Below are 16252 nucleotides of genomic sequence, written 5' to 3'. Positions count from 1 at the left end.
ATATATTTTTTAAAAAAGCCCACGAAGCTGGTATAAAATTCCAATGCAGACGCCAGTCAAGGGAGACTTCCTTGTTTTCTGTCTACCCCAGCTTCTATCTGCACACAGAGAAGGGGATGGTTCAAGCAACCCGGAGACAATTAAAAAAAAAAAAAAAGATAATGTACATTGGCTATCATGTCAGAAGTTAGAGATATCTGTGTTCCAAACTCAGCAGTGAGAACAGCTTTCTATTACAAGTTCCTTTCTGGGGCCGGCTGGCTGTGTGACCCCAGGCAAGTTACTTTCCTTCTCTGGTCTTCAGTTCCTCCTTCTAGATAGTAACTCTAGCTATAGATTTCAACTGTGACCCTTGGAGCCTCACTGGAGAGGGAAGGAGACTGAGCGGCCCAGGGCTGTACTGGGTGGTGTGGACTGTGCCGAAGGACAGGCCAGGGGTTGTGAGGGACAGGCTGCTGGCCGGGCCGCAGGTGCTCTAGAGCAGCGGTCGCCAACCGGTGGTCTAGGCACCACTGGTGGTCCGTGAGGCCCGAAAGGTTGGCGACCGCTGCTCTAGAATGCCTGAGCTCTGGCCCTGAGGATCCCAGCATCCCCCCGGGCCACCACACGAATCACCCAGGACCTAGGCCTTTCGCCTCACTCCGGCCCCCATACGCATGGAGACGGGTGCTCAGAGGAACCAAGTCACCAGATCACCATCCCAGGTGCAGAGCATGGCCCTGAAGGACCAGCTTATGGTCCCCTTACCAGCCTCCAGAATGGCCGTGACCCTGCCACCCTCGCTCACCCTGGACACCCAGGTGGTATGTGTCAATGACCCTCCCTACACCCCGATGCTCTGTCCTGGCTCCCCCCAGCCCTGCACTCCTCCAAATCCCGCAGCTCCTGCGCACTTGGCCTTGGGGACCTCCCTCACACCCAGGCCTGCCCTTGAGCTCGGACCCCAGACCACAGGACAGACCTGAAGAAGGGGCAGGGTGCCGCCAGCACACCCTCGGTGCCCCGCGATCCTCTCCAGCACAGGCCGCTGCCGACAAGCTCCCTGACCGTCTCCAGCGTCTTGCGCTCACAGGGGTGAGGCTGGACCCTGCAGTCTGTGTCCACAGCACACACCCGACGGAGAAGACAGGGTTACGCCTGCTCCCCCACTGGGGTCCACCACGCGCAGCGCCCCCCCCTGCCCCCCCGCCACCTTCCGCCTCCCGGGGCAGAGCACACTGGGGAGGGGCTCCGCGCTGCCCCTTGCTGGGCGCCAGTCTCCGGGCACCTCCTCTGCACAGGCCCTGCCCTGCCCAGCTTCCACATCTCAGGCACACATGCGTGTTTTCTGTAACACGCTTCACTCTAGCTCCTGGGGGACCCTGATGGAGGCGACTATGCATGCAGGCAGCTGGCCCCAGGCTGCAGAGTCCATTGGCTGACCACAGCGGGGGGCGCCGACTTGGCTCCTCCCCCCGAGCAGGGGACAGGTATAGGGGCCCCACGTGCTCCCCAGCCCTGGGCCCCTTGACCCCATGGAGACAAGCTCCAGGTTCCAGCTGAGAATCCCACGTGGAGACAGGACACAGCAGAGAGCCCTGGGGCCGAGACTGTGGGACCCTGTTCCTCTCCCCCTCCCTCCTTGGGGAGGCCCCTGAGTGCTTACCTCATGCTAGGGGAACCCTCCCTATCCCACACCCCACTTGTATCCCACAGACACCCCACGTGTACGTGGGCCAGCCTGGAAGGCCGTACCTGGAGAGGCGAAGGTGCAGACGTCGGAGCTGCTGAGGGCGCTGAACAGGCCGTTGGTGGCGTCCTCCACCTGCTCGGCCATCAGCACGTGCTGCTCCCTGGGCTCGCTGGCCAGCGTGTGCAGCTCCTCCCACCTGGGCCCAGCCCCCAGAGGTTACAACATGCCTTGTCACTCCCAACCCACCCGCCCCCTGCCCTCCCGGCTTCTAGCCCATGGGCAACCCCCACCCCTCCCAACCCCCTGATGGCCACGGAAGCCACTTCGCTGCAACCTCATCCCTCCAGGATGCAGGAAACGTCCAGAAGTGAACCTCAGAATGACCTCGAGGACACTGGGCCATGGGTCATAATGTGTGCGTGCTACCGTCCACCGACCTCCCCGGGGCCGGGGGAGAGCCTCACACGCCAACCGTGGCCTCCTGGGTGAGACACGGTCCTGACAGATTTCACCGTCTGGTTCTGTGACCAGAGCTGATGAGAAAAACCGAACAGCAAGAAAGGAAAGAGACTGGTTCTAGGCAAGAAGAGAGCAAAGCAGGACAGCTAGCGACAGAAAAACACACAGACGTGCCCTGACTGGTGTGGCCCAGTGGTTGGCCATCGACCCCAGGAACCAAGAGGTCAAAGGTTTGGTTCCTGGTCAGGGCACATGCCCGGGTGGTGAGCTCGATCCCCACTGTCGGGGGTGCAGGAGGCAGCCGATCGATGATTCTCTCTCATCACTGATGTTTCTCTTTCTCTCGAACTGGGGACCCTTCAGTCTGCAGGCCTACGCTCTATCCACTGAGCCAAACCTGATAAAAACTAATAAAAACATACTAAAAAGAAAGGAAAAAAAATACAGAAGAACTATAAACAGTGAACGTAAGGATTCTAAGACCAGCACCGGAAGTCCATCTAGGAGGGAGCCAGCACACAGCAGCCAGAGGGCACCCCTCAGGGCCCAGGACAAAAAAAACCTGAGCAGCACAAGGACGTGGGGGCGTGACGAAAAGGCTAAGAAGACAGGGCAGCCAGCAGTGCATTTAGAACCCTGCCCACCAAAGTAAGCCAAGGTTTGGCAATCTGGCAACAATACATTGATGTCTAAAATTCACTTACGTAAAAATTCCCTCTTCTCTCCTGAAGCCATAGAAACTGGACATTTCTCCCAGGGCCCAGGGCAGGGCCTGGCACACAGAGGGGGGCTTCTCAGCTCTGGGCTCACCTTCACGCTCAGGGGGGCAGCTGTGCCCGACCCCACCCAGCCACAGACTTTCTTAAAAGCTCCCTGGCAAAACAGACGCTCAGCCAGAGATGAGAACCATCAGCCAGGGGGCTCCATCAATACTCAAGGATGTGAGCCGGCCGCTGCCTGCAGCCACAGCTCCAGCTCCTGAGAGCGCCAGGCTGAGGGGCAGCGGAGACGCTCGGGGGTGGGGTGGGAGGGCAGAACCTCAATGACATTCAAGTCCCTGGCCCCTCCTGCTCACACCGAGAGACCCCTGACCCAGCCGGTGCAGTCAGATGACTCCATGACTTTCCGCTTCTGCCCGAATCAATTCAAGTCAAGTTTCGGGCACTTAAAACCAAGTGTTTAGACGAAAGACAATGCAGAGCTGGGACTTGCAGACTCGGAGCTCCCTGTGCTCCGGCAACAACAAGACCAGGGAAGAAAGGACAGATCCTGCCTGAACCAGCACCGCCCCCTCTCCCGCGGCTGTGAGCGCCCCCCGCCCCACCACGGTCCCCCGGCCGACCCACAGGGCTGACCCAGGTGCTCGAGGCTCTTACCTGGGAAAGCGCACCCCCACGGCAAACACAGTGACCCCTCTTTCCTGCAGCTGCTTGGCCGGCAGTGCCACGTGACCTTGGGACCTGCCGTCCGTGATGATGATGAGGACCTGGGGCACAGAGGCGTTTCTGCCCCCGGGGAACCCTCTTTGCAGAAGATGTTTCAGAGCGAGGCCGGTCTCGGTGCGCCCTCCTCTGAGCTCACCCGGGAGGAAAAAACAAAATGTGAATGAGTGATCCAGAGAGGTGACGTTGGCAGACAGTGGCTCCTCCATTACTGGTGACAGCCACGTTCCCCCGGCAGAAGCTCCAAGCGGCAATTCCTACCATGAGAGATGCTCGCCCTCTAAACCACAACAATGATGAACAGACACGAACTTTTCCTGGGACCTTAAGATGCACCCCGCACCGCTCTGTGGTTTAGGTAATGATGTCCCTCTCTGGGTCTGCCCCGCGGATGGCTGTGGGCTGACAACGCCCATCGTCTGTCTACCACCCTCCTCCCATCGCCCCACCCCTGTGTCATCCCCTTGTAGTTCTGGCTCAACATCTGCCTGGGGTGGGCGAGCTGATAACAGAGCTCAGTAAGAATCCTCGAGAGTGAAGGACAGGGCTTTGCTGCAAGGGCCCGATGGGGGTCCTTGCCATGACCGGACCTTCCTGGCCGACTTCCAAGGCCAAGGTCAGGTGGTGGAAGGCTGCAGTTTGCTTCCAGATCAGGGCAGGTTACAATGCTCCCCGCTCATTGGGATGCTAAGAGTCTGTAACCTTAACAGGCCAGATTCAGGCACTGTCCACGAGCTTGGAATCCCAGTGCAGAATCTCTACTAAAACCTCACAAAAGGAGGCTCGTCCCAGCCCTCAGAGGGAGGCCTGCTGGCTCTCTGTGTCAACCGGGCAGAAAAGAAGGACTCGCTACAATGGATTGTTAGGCCAATCACAGGGAACTGCGAGTGGTGTTCCTGGGAGATTAATGAAATGACTGCGTGAGCTTGCCCAGCCAGCCGGCCAGCGTTCTGGACATTCAGGGCCCATCGCTGGCCATGGTTTATCTGATTTTATGTTATCACCGGGTACAATATAGAAAGGCTTGGCTGTGATATTTTTTTAGCTTCTTGCTGCCATGTGTCAGGGTGGTTTCTCAGCCACCTCAACACACACCTTCAGGGAATCGCCTTGGTCTAGAAAGGCAAGTGTTCTGGGTTTTAGGTAAAGCTCTTCCAGTCAGGCCAGCCTTGAAAACTTCACTGTAGAAAAAGGGGGAAGGGCCCGAGCTGGTCTGGCTCAGTGGACAGAGCATCAGCCTGCAGACTGAAGGGTCCCGGGTTCGCTTCCGGTCAAGGGCACATACCCTGGTTGCGGGCTCCATCCCCAGTAGGGGACGTGCAGGAAGCAGCCAATCAATGATTCTCTCTCATCGTTGATGTTTCTCTCTCTCCCTCTCCCTTCCTCTCTGAAATCAATAAAAAAATATTTTTAAAAAAGAAAAGAAAGGAAAAGGGGAAGAGCCCAGGAGGTCATCCTTCCCCTTCAGCCAACATCCCTCTGTCCTGATGAATCCTAGTGTCTTCACGCTTAGTGTCCTCAGTGACCCGGCAACTGTGGCCACAAAGTTCCTTACCGCCCTTGCCCTGTTTGCTGTTTCTGACGGTCATCCTAGGAGGCACACTGCTAACCATCATCCTCCCAAAACAGAAGCCGACCGTGTGCACACACACAGAGGCTTCCTTCTCCACCTCCCGTGTCCTCACGTGGCGCGTTCCTAACGCAGCTCTGTACTTCTTACGTCATGAAGAATACTCTCCCGCCCTTAGCAATGACTTTCACCACAGCTCAGAGGGGGGTCCCTACTATTGTGGGGGTTGGGGTGGGAGGAGGGAGAGGTGGGGAGGGCAGCTGGGTGGGGCCTATTGGACTCTGGTTCTGGCCAAGTCGCCTGCTCCTTCTCAACCTCAGCATTCTTCCTTCTAAAGTAAAGAGTTGGAACAGATACAAGATGATCTCTAAAAGTGACTTTTGGAACCAACTTGCTGCAATTTGCTTCATTTTTTAGAAGAGAACAGGGCCAAATCCTTTGAGTTAGTCACTTTCAGTCCTAAACTTAATCCAACAAGCTATTTTTTCCCCTGCAAATGTTAGTGTACATATAACGAATATAAGGTTTTTATGATAATTAAATATATCAATAATGTAATTAATAAACCATAAAATTCACCCTATTAACGTATAAAATTCAGTAGTTTTTAGTATATTCACAGGCTTATTCAACCATTAATTACCATTATCTAAATAAAAACATTTTTTATTACCCCAAACAGCTCTATAGCCGTTAGCAGTCACTTCCCATGCCCTGTCCCTATAGCTCTGGGCCTCTAGTAGTTACAGAACTCTGAAAATACACTCAGAACCACTGACTTGTCCACATTAAATGTGTGAACTTTATAATATTATTTAAAGTATATCTCCATAAAGCTGTTTTTAAAACGTCAGTGTGTATTACAGTCCTAGGGTAGAGGTAGTAGGGAGAAAACTCTTTAAAGTGCAATACTAAACATCCCTTCCCAGAGAGAGGTTCAGTAGGTCTGGGAGGGGGGCAGGCACCTGCATTTTAACAGACTTCCTCAGCAGTACTGACCCAGGGAGCTCTATGAGCTCACTATGGAAAGCACTGCTCCGGGGTCTGGGCCCAAGTTACGGGGGTGAGGCGATGACTTATTTTACAGGAAACCATTCTTGGGGGCCTCAGCATAGAGGGCCCTAAGGGAACAAGGAAAGGCCAGTGTCGTTTTTACAAACTGATACCAAGGGGCTTTCCCCCTTGTACTTTCTGGTACTGGACTTGCCCCTCATTTGCTCAGGGCGCCCATGGACAGAGGAAAGGGCAGGGCCCAACGGCCTGCGATGGAGTCCCTGGGGGTCCCCGGGCAGTTGCTGCTGTGCCCAGTGTGGGGATCAGGGCTTGGGGAGAGCACTGGTGCCCCTACAGGAGCCTGTGCCGGGAAAGGGGCCTCCGTGCTCAGGGCCTCTGCACCTGGAGGCGACACCCAGAAATGGGAGCACGGACGTCAGTGGACACTAGTGCAAGGGGCCGCAGAGACCAGGGTGACCAGGGGCAAGTTAAAGACAGACTTCTGTGAGCGCTTATGCATGTGTGTGTATGTATGTATGTGTGTACCTAGTATGTGTGTGTATAACACATTCAAATGCAGACATGTATATGTTTACGTGCATATGCAACATACACATGAAATATTTACACAAGAAATATATGTATATACTAGGACAGTGGTCGGCAAACTCATTCGTCAACAGAGCCAAATACCAACAGCACAACGACTGAAATGTCTTTTGAGAGCCACATTTTTTAAACTTAAACTTCTTCTAACGCCACTTCTTCAAAATAGACTCACCCAGGCCGTGGTATTTTGTGGAAGAGCCACACTCAAGGGGCCAAAGAGCCGCATGTGGCTCGCGAGCCGCAGTTTGCCGACCACGGTACTAGGACATGTGTGCATATATACACATCACATACACACACTTGTCAGTAAAGTTATGGCCCCACTCCATCCATCCGTTTACAGGGTGTGCGTGTGTATGAGCACACGAACAACTGCCCGCCATGTTCGAGCAGCGCTTCCTCTTTAGACAGACCGCAGAACGAGGCTTCGAGAAGCGTGCGGCTCTCCGAGCTGTCGCGGTCCCCGAGGACAGACTGGGAGAAAGAGCCAGTGTTCCAACACTTGCTCTTCATGCCGGCCTTGACCTTCACTGGCCCTTTCTCCCAGGTGACTGGCAACTGCACAAAATAGCAGCAAATACTTTCTTTGAACTTGCATCTAAGTTCCCACCGGGGGCACCAGCTGATAATAGGGGCAGCCCTGAGAGGGGCATTCTCATTACCCAGCAAGCACAGCTGGGGTTCTGGACACCCCAGCCCTCTCTGGGAGGCCAAGGGCAGGGCCAGACCCTTCGAGAGCGATTTTCAGAGCAGCCAGCCGCGTCCTCACCAGGGCAGAGCCTGAGCGTACATACTTGAAAACCATCCTCTTGAGTTTTGTCTTCACTTCCTGTTGGGTTGACAAGGAGTCCAAGGGGAATTCCAGCCAAGGAGCGGAACTGAACTGGACCGCTCCCACCCTGACCTGCAGGAGGAGACAGAGGGCCCAGGGGTTGAAAGCGGGGTTAAGTCGCACACATTCCTCAGAGGAAAGATAGGATGAGAAAGGCTAACGCCCCGACCCCGTCTCCTGCCAGTTCAACAGTCCCCAGAGCCAGAGTTTCCTCTGGTCTCCCCAAGAAAAGGTTCCCAAGACCAGGAGAAGAATCTGGAAGGAAACAGTCCAATCTGCCCGCGTCTGCACTGACAACCACCACTCCACCTCCATTCCCTCGACCCCCGTGCTGGCAATTCGCTCGGCTGAGCTGCGAACGTCTTTATTGGGCAGGGTCTTTGCTCACATGCACCGAATGCCTGCCAGGAGCAACCTCATGCTACTTCATTTCATCCGCAGAAGCACGATTCCTACCCACATCGCGGATGGAGAGACTGAAGTGTAGAGAGGACACAGACCTGGCCCAGGGAGAGTGAGGAGGAAGCCAGGCCTTTGAACTCGGTGCTTATGATCTTCACGAGGCTCAGCTCTACGGCTCGCCTTCTCAGCCGCCAGCACAGCCTTCAGCAAAATGCTCGCGGACCCGACCAGGGTGTCGCAGGCGCTGACCACAGCCACCATCCCTGCTGGCTCATCACTGCCCACAGCCACCATCCCTGCTGGCTCATCACTGCCCACAGCCACCATCCCTGCTGGCTCATCACTGCCCACAGCCACCATCCCTGCTGGTTCATCACTGCCCACAGCCACCATCCCTGCTGGCTCATCAATGACCACAGCCACCATCCCTGCTGGCTCATCACTGACCACAGCCACCATCCCTGCTGGTTCATCACTGCCCACAGCCACCATCCCTGCTGGCTCATCACTGCCCACAGCCACCATCCCTGCTGGCCCATCACTGCCCACAGCCACCATCCCTGCTGGGCCATCACTGCCCACAGCCACCATCCCTGCTGGCTCATCACTGCCCACAGCCACCATACCTGCTGGCTCATCACTGCCCACAGCTACCACACACCCATCCTTGGTTGCAGAGGGGGTTCAGCCCTTCCAAGCCTGCCCCTGCCCTGTGAGGGAGAGGCCAACTCTCCAGACCAGGGTCAGATTGGGGGACAATCAGCACCCCAACCTGAGGCAAGCAATCCTGGAGCTGAAGTTCCCGTGCATGGAGGGAGGAGAGCCGCTGGCGATTCCAGATTTTGCATCCGAAGTGAGGAGGTCACATGAGGAAGCCCCATGCCTTGCAGGACTGGGGAAGGAGAGCCGAGTCAAGCCATTCTCTGGACCCTTAAAACACCAGCGTGTCTCCAGCAGAGAGGGCTATAAACATGTAGGTTTCCTCTCCAGGGTCCAATCCCTGAACCTAATTCCTGGCTCTCCAAAACCCCTGGAGGAACTGTTCTCCAGTACCAGTGTTATAAGGAACCCTAATTCTGGCCATGCTTTTTGCAAACGAGCCAAGTGATTCATATTTAAGCAATGATGCTGCCTTTTGCTTGCAAACTTGAATTCCTTCACGGCTGATGCCTTAACAAGCCTGGTTGCCTGGGAGATGATCAAAGCCCTCGCCACAGCAGGCGGGCTCACCTGCCCTCAGAGAGCACTGCCCATAGGAAGTTCTGAGTAGGAGGCACTGGCATCTTAGGGAGGAAGAAGTCTTGGGTGGGCATGTGGGGGAAATGGACACTGGAAAGCAGAGCAAGAGAGAAGCTCACAAAAAAGTTTCTGAGACGTGACACTTTTGAAATCTCCCTGGAATTTGGCCGGTGATAAAGGAAGGGGGCATCTCTAACCAGTGGTGGGGAAACATGGTCTAGTTACTAAGTGATTTGGGGACAACTGGATAAACCTGCCAAAGAATCTTATCTAATAATAGACAAACATGTAAATTGACCGTACCTCTGCTACGCCACCAGCCAATCAGGAGTGATATGCAAATTAACCCAACAAAGTTGGCGGTTAATTTGCATACACAGGCACCAAGTGACGGGGTGGGACCCAGGCGTTCTGCCCCACCCCCTGTCTCTCAGGGCCTCTGGGCAGCATGGGAAGGCAGAGCCTGAGCAGAAAGAGGCAGCTCTGGGGCCTGAGCGGAAAGGGGCTGGGCCGGAGTGGAAAGGCGGTGCCGGCAGCCAGGGAAAGGAAAGCCCATTCTAGCACGAATCTTCGTGCATCGGGCTTCTAGTCAAGGATAAACTGCAAGTGGATTCAATATTTAAATGTGAAAAATGTAACCGTAAAAGTTCTAGAAAAAAACCTGGGAGAGTTCCTTTAAAACCTCAAAGCAGAAAAGACCTTTCTACGACTAAAAATCGGACGTCATCAAGGAAAGACTGATAAATCCCACTACAGGAAGAAAACTTCCGCAGGGCAACACATGCCACGATTCAACCACAAACATGAAGACAAAATGGAAACATTAGTTGCAACTCATGTCCTGAGACAAAGGGTTAGTTTCCCCAATATACACAGAGTGTCTAGGAATTGATATGTAAAAGACTAACAATCCAACAGAAAAAAAATGGGCAAAGGATAGGAACAGAGATCACAGAACAGGAAATACAAACGGCTCTTTAGTATACAAACATGTATTTGAGGGCACCACGCTCAGATGTAGCAAAAAGCCAGATACAATGTTTGCAGGGGGTAACCAGCATTCTCAAACTCTATGGTAAGAACATAAACCTTACAGCATCCGTGGGAGCAATCTATCAATATTTATTGAAAAGTACAAGTGTGTAACGCTATTGGAAATTGGTCCTACAGATATACACGTGTAAATGACATATTTACAAGCTCACAGTATATCTGTAATTGCAACTGTCCATCAATAGGGGGTTGGTTAATTAAACATTGGTAAATCCTTACACTGGAACATTAATCAGCTATAAAAGATAATATATACCTACATTAATACCTATATTACCTAGATATGGAAAATTTTCTAAGACATGTGAAGAGAATAAGGAACAGAACAGTGTGTATCACCTGCTACTCTTTGTATAAAAAGGGGGAGGGAGAATAAGAACATATACACACATTGCTTATGTTTGCATGGTGTGATTCTGCAGGGATGCTAAAGAAAGCAGGTAGGGGGACAGAGCAAATGGGAAAAGAATGGAAACTTTCCACTAGACATCTTCTTTATTAGAGCATGAGAATGAATTACTTGGTTTCAAAGAAAAACTCCCTGGAGGCCAACAGCTGGGTGCATTTACTTGGGTGCCTTTAAACAGGAAGGATGCAACTTCAAAACAAGATGCAAACAGCGTGAGTCAGTAGCTAAGGCATTTCATTTAATTGGTGGTTTGGGAGCAAAAAAGAGTTGCCTTTTATCTTCAGTTTACTGTATGCTCAGAAGCCAGCCCGCCCAGACTTCTCACCTCCCTGCTGTAATCATTATATTACAGCCAGGAAGTGAACTTCACAGCTTGCGCTTTTTTTTTTTTTTAACTTCTTCAGCTTTTAAGTATTGAGCGGAAGACTTCAAACACCTTAAACCTACCCCACCAACAAGCATCCATAAAAGCCTTAATTATAGCGACTTGAAAATGTCTTCCTGAAAACTGAAGTTACTGAAAGTAAAATCTCGTACAATGGAGATAAGACAACGACACATCAGATCTCTTGTACATGGAGATAACAGAAGACAAAAAAAAAAAAATGCAGCAGCAAGAACATAAAACCCGGAGCCACAAAACAGATGGGACCATCTGAAACCGCCCGGACGCAAAAAAACAACAACAAAAAAAAACCCTTCACTGGCATCCCAGCAAGCGGGCCGGAGCTCGGGGAGGTCACAGTGCCCACACACGCCCTGAGACAGACCCCGACTCCTCTGCGCACCCAGTCTGGCTGTGAGGAAGTTTCTCTGGGGCCAAGCCCACACGTATCTCCCTGCACACCAGCTGCTGCCCTCCTAAGACAATGGAGCCACTCTGTACCCTCTTTCATTTAAAAATGAGAACCAGGTTCCCTCCTATTTGGAAATTTCCAGGCCTCTCACTGTTCCACTCCTTCTTGTGGGCACTGTCTGGTTTGCCAATGTCTAACCTACGAACACCACGTTCTAGATGTGGCCTGGCAACGCTGAGATGGAAGTTTCCTGAACTCTGGGGCCCTGTGGGTTGGGACAGGTACTCCCAACAGCACCAGCCATGACGTTTTCTGTTTCTCTTTGAGAATCTTGAATTCCATCAGCACCCCCCACTTCCACATACAAACACAACCCAAACACACACACACACACACACACACACTCAAGACACACACACACACACACTCAGACACACAATGCCATGTTGTCACTTCCAATATGACAGCAGGATGTGAAGGCTGAGCCTCATCACCTCATCCTACCCAATGGGTAGGGACAAATGACCCGTGAAACAAGTCCCGAGCTGAGAGTCAAGAGCCCAGTTCTTCCACATTGAGCTTTCAAGATTGCTGTGTGACCCTAGGCAGTCACTTAGACTCTCTGAGCCGGTTTCCTCATCCGTAAACATCCTCTAATCACCCATACAGTTCTTCTCTCCCAACGTGCCATCTGCTGAGATCTCTCGGCCACCCCCTTCAGGACATACAACATCAATGCCACGGTCAACAGTGTTGGGTCTTTATGGCTCTCCCTCCATGAATAACTAGTGGAATTCTATAGGGAATCCTTTCCTTTGAAAAGCAGAGCCCTGTGTGGAAGAGGGTGGAGACTGAGCAGGCGCAGGCCTTGGCCTTGGCCCTTTTAGGGTCTGTGATGAGCTGACTGTACAGTTGGAACTTCCGGGCTGCTCTGCTACGGTGTCTTCAAATAGCTATGCAAGGCTGCCCGAGGTCCCGGGAATGTGCTCACTCTCCCAACATGACATGCCATTCTGGAGAAAATCTGGCCCCCATAAAAGGCCACTTTTGCTCCTAAATCCTAGGGATTTTTGTAGGATTAACCCAGGAATGTCATCTTGGAAAACCATCTGTGGGAGTATATTCAGAACAATGTTCTGGGTGAAAGGGAACAAGCCTTTGTAACTCTGATGGATGCTGTCGGGGCGGCACACTCCCGCCAGCCGTGTGTGAGAACGGCAGTTTCCTGGGAACCTGCCGGTGCAGGATGTCACCACACTTTGGATGGTTACTAACACAGTAAGTGAAAACCGGTATACTCGTCGGAGGTTTGCTATTCCACTGACTGCTATTCCACTGCTGTTTCATATGTCCAAGGGCAATCTGTGTTTCATTTTCTGGGAATTGTCTGTAATGTTCATCACCCATTTTTCTATTGAGTCATTCCAAAATGCCCCTTTTAGCCATCAGAGCCGCAGATAGCACACTCTGCGGGCACTTAAAGCCTCCTATGCGGAGCCAGGAAGAACAAGAAGTGAACAGACTGGCTGGATCACTCAGGCAGGGGTAGTTCCTTTCAAGTGAACAGAGAGGGTAGGAGGAGCTGTGCTCTGTACTGAGATTCTAGTCGTACGAGGTAGTTACATGCTTTACCTTTCCCACTGCTGTGCAAATACAACATCTTTCTAGTGGGAAACCAAATCCATGTGTTCACCACCACCCCATGAATGTGGATGAGCAGGTGCCTCAGGTCTGGCCACAGGAGTCCCTTGAACTACTGTGATTGGTTGAGGGATTGTCATGTGACCTACACCTGCCCAATCAGAGCCCTCCCTGGGACTTCGTTCTTTTTACTGGTGTCAGTAGCTTCCAGGACAAAGCAGGGCAGCTTTGCTATGGGTGGGAAGGAAGCCAGCTGTTGCAAGCAAAACTGAACGAAGCAAAAGGGGGACTGAGCCCTTGGATCCCACCGGGCCTGGAACCACGATTCACCCCCCTTGGTCTTTCCACTTCCACAAGCCAGCAGTGCCCTCTTCTGCTTAAGATTGGATTTCTGTCACTTGCAACCAAAGACATCCTAAATACAGAGGCAGCAAGACGTGCACTCACCCTCTCGGGGTTGATGTCCAGGGCGTCGCAGACCGTGACGGCGAAGTGCTTGGCCCTCTCAAAGCTCCCTTTCCCGATGCTGTGAGAGCCATCCATCAGGAACAGGACGTCCACCGCCGCGGAGCACCACGCAGCTGGGGAGAGGCGGACAGATGGGTGACCATCCGCTTCCTTGCAGTCCGGTCCCAAGAGGGTCTCGCTCCCAAAGCAGAGAGGAGGCAGAAAGGACCCGGGGTCGGCCAGCTGCTGCTCCTCTTAGGCCAGTGAAGGAAGGAATGCTGGAAAAGGTCCGGGCCAGCGGCAGCCCCCTCTGCAGGGGAAGTACTGCCCACACGGGCATGATGCTCAGAACAAGACCCTCCCGGGAAGGTCTGGGATAACAGGAGAGTCTAATCCGACAGCACTGACTTGAGTCGTATGGCCGCAGGGGCTGCTGGGCCAGTGCGGGATCCTGAAGAGCCCTGGTCCCAGCCCTCGGGGCCCACAATCTGGTCTGGGACACAGCCAGGCACCCTGGCACATGAGGTCACGTTACCCAGGAGTTCAATACCAGCAGCACTGACCGCATCTTTCCCACACGCCGGGCGCTGCTTTAAACACTTTATATGGACTGTTCACTTCATCCTTACATCCACCCCTAGATGACTATCTTTTAAAATATATATATTATTTTTTCATATATTTTATTGATTTTTCACAGAGAGGAAGGGAGAGGGACAGAGAGCTAGAAACATCGATGAGAGAGAAACATCCATCAGCTGCCTCCTGCACACCTCCCACCGGGAATGTGCCCGCAACCAAGGTACATGCCCTTGACCGGAATCGAACCTGGGACCTTTCAGTCTGCAGGCCAACACTCTATCTACTGAGCCAAACTGGTTAGGGCTAAAATATATTTTTATTGATTTCAGAGAGGAAGGGAGAGGGAGAGAGAGATAGAAACATCAATGATGAGAGAGAATCATTGATTGGCCACCTCCTACTGGGGATGGAGCCTGCAACCCGGGCATGTGCCCTGGTCAGGAATTGAACTAGGACCTCTGGTTCATAAGTTGATGCTCAACCACTGAGCCATGCTGGCTGGGCGACTATTTTTTAAATTTTTAAACAGTTTTGTTGAGCTATCCTTCACACATCATATAATTCACCTACTTAAAGCATATAATTCAACGTTTTCAGTATATTCACAGATGCATTCCATCGTCACCTCAGTCAATTCTGGAACATTTTCCGTCCCCTCATAAAGAAACCCAATACCCTTTAGCTATCAGCTCTCTAGCCTCTCGCCTCCACCCCTAAGTTTTTACGATGCTTATTCCCACTGGAGAGATGAGGAAAGCAGAGCACTTAACATCCCCTAGGACAGTGGTCGGCAAACTCATTAGTCAACAGAGCCAAATATCAACAGTACAATGATTGAAATTTCTTTTGAGAGCCAAATTTTTTAAACTTAAACTTCTTCTAATGCCACTTCTTCAAAATAGACTCGCCCAGGCCATGGTCTTTTGTGGAAGAGCCACACTCAAGGGGCCAAAGAGCCGCATGTGGCTCACGAGCCACAGTTTGCCGACCACGGCCCTAGGACAAAGCCCGGGGAAGTGGTGGAGCCAGAAATCACGTCCAGGTTGTGTGGCTCTAGAGTTCAAGGCCCACCTCACCGTGAAGATCCAAGACCGCGGTAGTCAGAGAGGCACCGTGATAGGGAGGCCCCGGTGATAGGGCGCCACCGGAAGGCAGCAAATGCAGGGATTTCACCCGACAGGGAGGAGGGATGTGCAGGGCCCTGGGTATGGGCTGCTGTGGCTTGAGCACATGGAAGTGATGGCGGAAGAGGAAGGAATATGGTGGTGGATGAGGATGGTTGGGTCGACAGTGGTCACCAACAGAAGATCTTGAAGTGTAGGCCAAGAAATTTGGCAACAGATGAAATAAGTCAGTCGGAGAAAGAAAAATACTGCATGATTTCACTTATATGAAATCTAGAGAACAGAATAAATGACAAACAGAACAGAAACAGACATATGGACACAGAGAACGGACTGGTCCAGAGGGAAGGGGAGGTGGGGGGACTGGGTGAAAAAGTGAAGGGATTAAGAAGTCCAGATCAGCTCTAGTCAGTTTGGCTCAGTGGATAGAGCATCAGCCTGCAGACTGAAGGGTCCCAGGTTCGATTCCGGCCAAGGGCACAAGCCCAGGTTGCGGGCTTGATCCCGAGTAGGGGGCGTGCAGAAGGCAGCCCATCAATGATTCTCTCTCAGCATTGTTCTATCTTTTTCTCCCTCTCCCTTCCTCTCTGAAATCAATAAAATATATTTATTTTAAAAAGTTAATAAATTGGTAGTTACAAAATAGTCATGGGGCTGTAAAGTACAGCATAGGGAATATAGTCAACAATGTTATGCTAACTATGTAGGGGCCAGGTGGGCACTGGAAATATCAGGGGGAACACTTTGTAAAGTATATGATTGTCTAACTATTATGCTGTGCACCTGAAAGCAATACAAACTAATACTGAAAGTAAACTGTAATTAAAAAATAAATTTAAAAAAAATTTTTAAAGAAATTTGGCAACAGGAATTTGCCAAGGGTTTTTACCCAGGAGAGGGACTTGGTCGGGCCCCCGTTTGGGGAAAATGATTGGCCACAGCATGAAAGGAAGACGGGAGTGGGGAGGACACTGTCTGCAG

At 52.1% G+C, this 16252-nt stretch overlaps 1 protein-coding gene across 1 annotated transcript in view; it reads right to left on the bottom strand.

The window, feature by feature from the left end:
* Nucleotides 1-16252, bottom strand: part of VWA2 (von Willebrand factor A domain containing 2) — a 32872-nt gene that overhangs the window by 8443 nt on the left and 8177 nt on the right. Inside the window, exons 4-8 of the mRNA XM_054728806.1 lie at nt 13566-13699; nt 7540-7649; nt 3508-3702; nt 1735-1868; nt 962-1094 (exon numbers count right to left, since the gene is read on the bottom strand). Of these exons, the coding sequence (XP_054584781.1) occupies nt 962-1094; nt 1735-1868; nt 3508-3702; nt 7540-7649; nt 13566-13699 (706 nt within the window). The remainder of the gene's footprint in view (nt 1-961; nt 1095-1734; nt 1869-3507; nt 3703-7539; nt 7650-13565; nt 13700-16252) is intronic.

The sequence above is a fragment of the Eptesicus fuscus genome, chromosome 17 (genome assembly GCF_027574615.1).
Source record: "Eptesicus fuscus isolate TK198812 chromosome 17, DD_ASM_mEF_20220401, whole genome shotgun sequence".
NCBI classification, from domain to species: domain Eukaryota; kingdom Metazoa; phylum Chordata; class Mammalia; order Chiroptera; family Vespertilionidae; genus Eptesicus; species Eptesicus fuscus.
The sequence above is the reverse complement of the archived record's forward strand: the minus strand, read 5'-3'. Positions and strand labels throughout refer to the sequence as shown.